This window comes from Verticillium alfalfae, genomic scaffold (assembly GCF_000150825.1).
Source record: "Verticillium alfalfae VaMs.102 supercont1.9 genomic scaffold, whole genome shotgun sequence".
Classification (NCBI taxonomy): domain Eukaryota; kingdom Fungi; phylum Ascomycota; class Sordariomycetes; order Glomerellales; family Plectosphaerellaceae; genus Verticillium; species Verticillium alfalfae.
Window position 1 is genome coordinate 428,765 of NW_003315030.1, and position 3,702 is coordinate 432,466.

At 56.5% G+C, this 3,702-nt stretch overlaps 1 protein-coding gene across 1 annotated transcript; it reads right to left on the minus strand.

The window, feature by feature from the left end:
* Nucleotides 1-1,135: 1,135 nt before the first annotated feature.
* VDBG_07089 (conserved hypothetical protein) lies at nt 1,136-3,073 on the minus strand (the record flags this gene model as incomplete). Its single annotated transcript, XM_003002472.1, has 2 exons — nt 1,136-2,660; nt 2,850-3,073. 2 exons carry the CDS (start codon nt 3,071-3,073, stop codon nt 1,136-1,138), a joined length of 1,749 nt encoding a protein of 582 aa, XP_003002518.1.
* Nucleotides 3,074-3,702: the final 629 nt, after the last annotated feature.

Consider the following 3,702-nt stretch of genomic DNA (forward strand, 5'->3'; position numbering starts at 1 on the left):
GGGGGGAGGGTAGGGTTCAGGCCTCCGTTATTCTTTTTTACCCCCACCCCCAACTACTTTTCTGGCGCAGGGGGTCACCTTCTTGTCAAGAAGCGGCCAGCCACGGTCTGCAACAGGGGTGATTCCCAGTTTTTGTTCTGATTCTCCAAATTGCTGTCGTCAACAGGACTCCCGAGATGAGAGTGTGTCTGCGTGGTGCGGAGCGCGAATGCAACCAAGGGAGGTCCTGGAAGACAGGATGCAGGATGAGAAGAGAGAAAGGGTCGCTGGGCCAGCGGCGTATGACGTCGGCCATCGTCATTCGCTGAACCCTGGCAACCGGCAGCGAAGGTGCCTGGAGACTGTCTCGTCTCGCCTGTAGGGTTCATCCCGCACGATGCCGTGCGTCTGTCGTGTCGAGAACTGCAAGCGCTTGGCCTATGCTCTTTGCTCTTTGATCTTCCAAATCTTCCATCGTGTGTGGTGTCTTGTTCGGTCAGATCCATGCCATTGTTGGCCCATTCCACAGATTCCACAGCGAACCAGTCTAGCCTGGGCCTTCCCTTTGTCGTCGATCGGATGAGTGAGACCTGGCCGGGGCGGCAAGTGCGAGCGAAAGAGGGAAAAACTGGGGGATCGTGCCTGACTAGGAAATGGGCCACGGGCAGCGGGCAGCGAAACGGAACAGAAATGGCGTGGCTGGCAGGGCTGGCAGGGTCTGTCTGTGTCTGCGCAAGCCACACGCGAAACGGCGACCCTTGTCACTGTCACACGGGCCGCCGGCCTTTCCAGATCATCGCACCAGCCACCTTAAGCGGCGACCTGTTGGGCATTGTGCGCTCACGTCTCTGCCCCCACAGTGTCGTCCGTTTTGGACCGACGTCACCTGCAGCATCCCTCAAGTCCCTGCATCCCATTGCACCTTCCTGCTCTGTCTCCATCGACGCGTTCGCGCCTGCATACTCGGCCGTATCGCACAGTGGTTCCCGCCTGTGAGCAAACTCACCGAAGTTCCAGAGGATGGCCTTGGCCTAGACAAGCACCACCTCTCTCGGATGTCCCTTACAGAATGCCAAGACTCTATCGACTGCTTCCTGGTCCCGCAATGCAAACCATCCTATCCTCTTATATGTGCCGTCCAGCTCGCTCGCCGGCGCTAACACGAGACACTTAAGACTCGCCATCTTCGCATCGGCAGCATTTTCTTCGGAGGAAATGGCCAGACTGTGCAGAACCAAGAAGTGGAAGGCGCCTCCTTCCCAAACTGCACCTCCGCCGTGTCCAGCCACGGCCGCGCAGAAATCGTGGTCTCATCGCCGTCGTCAAGCTGAACATGCAGGAGCCGATGGGCTCTTGTCGAATCCCGCGTATAGGAAGCCGTGATGAATGCTCCTCTCAACTTGATAAAGCCGCCCGTCACGCCAACCGTCTTGTCTTCTTCCCTCTTCGTCGAGACGTGCACCTCTAGAACGGTCAGCAACGGCTCGACATCGCCCAGCGCAGGCTTGGCCATCTCAACTGGTCCGTCCACGGACGCCCACGACCATGAGGGTGCCCTGTACGCGCCTGAAGGCTTCGCCTGTGGCCTGGTCACGACCCAGCCGAGGAGGTCCAGGATGCGCGACTGCCACAGGCCGGCGACGTACGTCTCGTTCGTAATCTCTTGGAAGAACTTTGCGATCCCCGAAAAAGCGTACAGCTTGTCTTCGGGATTGGTGAAGTGGCAATGCGAGTAAGCTGTCACAAGATTGCACCACCGGTTGACGGCGTCGAGAGCCATGGCATCCTCGCGACAACAATTGCCGCCCGGGTCTTGTAGCTGCCCGTGACGTTCTGCACCTTCAGGAAGCACCAACAGCTGATCGATGCTCTTCGGCGAGTCATAGAGCGGCACTCCGTTGGGGAAACCTTCACATCTGTGCCCCTCGAGGCACTCCCACAAGACCTGGTCACGGGTGAAGTAGAGTTGCCGCGGTCCCAGAAAGCGTTCTTGAAAGACCCAACCTCTGCTATGGAGTGAGGATGTCAGCAGATTGCGGTCCCAGTAATTGCTGTCAACGCAGTAGAATCTCCCTTCATGACCCGACGTCGACTTCTTCACGATGACACCAGGCCAAATGTCCTGGATAGTCCGGGACCGAAAGAGCCCGCCTTCAGGGCTATCCGAGGCAGAGGCTGCAATGTTGCAGGCGGCGTTGGCATAAACCTGTCTCATCATGGGGGCTTCGGCCTCCCAGTCATCTTGACAATCCTGAATGATGCAGAAGCAGTCGATCCACACGTATCGGACGCCAAAACGCCGGGCAACCACAACCAAGTCTTGAAACGTTTGTGGCAGGTCCGAAATTTTGCTTCCTTTGCGGTATTGGTCAAGAGTAGACAACTGCAAGAGCGCATGTTGAGGATTCGTCCCCCATCGATAGCTGAGGGTTAAATAAGCAGGGGCAGGCCCTCCTCTCAGGTCGGTATCGCTGATCAGAAGCTTCCAATGCGAGGCGTTGCCGGCTCCAACGTCGAGGAGACGTGTTGGGAGCCATCCATCGGTCGATGTGGGAGGATCCTTGCACCGCTCCCGGTGGTGGGATGAACATTCACTGAACCAGGCATAGGCCGTGTCGAGAGTTGTCGGGGAGCCGGTATTGCCCTCAAGCTCAGCGAACACAAAGAGCTCTTCGAACTCGCTGCCTCCCAATGTTCAGAAAGCTTCTGTACGAGGCTCTTCTTACAAGCGTAAACATACCTTGTGAGGGGATCAACCTGAAGCTAACGCTCATGAGCTGCACGCCTCCCTCCGGGTTGGGTCATCGAAGATGACCGAGAACCTGAACCAGGATCCCGCCCCACTGATGGTGCTCTGAAATGTGGCATACTCGAAAGGGCTCCAGGCTTCGGGGTCAAGACGATCCCACGCCTTTCGATGCTCCTCGCTGAGATCAATCAACTTGCGACAGACAAAGCAGTTGTCGGCCGCAGCCTTTCGAAACCGTTCCAAGGACTGGTCAGCGGGCGTTACCCGGCTGTTTGTAAGGCCGTCGCTCTTCCACTGGATCGCTTCCCGGCAGATGGCGCACAGCCGACTCTCTACGGGTGACATTTTGGTGGTCGTAGCAATGGGCGTCGCGTCTACTTGTGTGAGGTGTGTCGTGGTGGTAAGATGGTGAAGAGGGCTATTTCAGCACACTCGATACCCCGCTTCTCACTCGCCCTCCTTGCGATGTCTGTATCGCTCAAACTACCCCATACTGCAGCATCTCAGCTGACGCGTATGTGGAAATTCGCGCCGACTGGATGCCGTCTACGAGCATGAAGCGATTTATTTAGCTTTTAATGAATACCCTCTTTGTAGGTTCGATCTACCCTCAAACTTCCTTTCTCTCGCTCACAAGCCACTCGGAGCATTCATTTTCACCCACTCAACTAACAAGTAATGTCGTGTCTTGAGAGTCCCCGGCCTCCGTCTGACACCCATCTGCAGTATCAGCTTTGTTCTCTTTCCGAACATAATCAGCAATGTTCTTCAGGGACTGAGGTGCGTCAGCTGCGTCCATGAAAACCTCAATCACATTCATGCCCTTTCCGCTCTGGATGCCTAGGTCCTGCATCACAGATTCCAAATCGCCCCATGTCTGGACCCGTCTGGTCCTGACCGGATACAGAAGATCATCTCGAGGAGCTCCGAGAAGACGGGCCTCGAGTTCCTCCACGCTGACGTCGTTGTAGCTT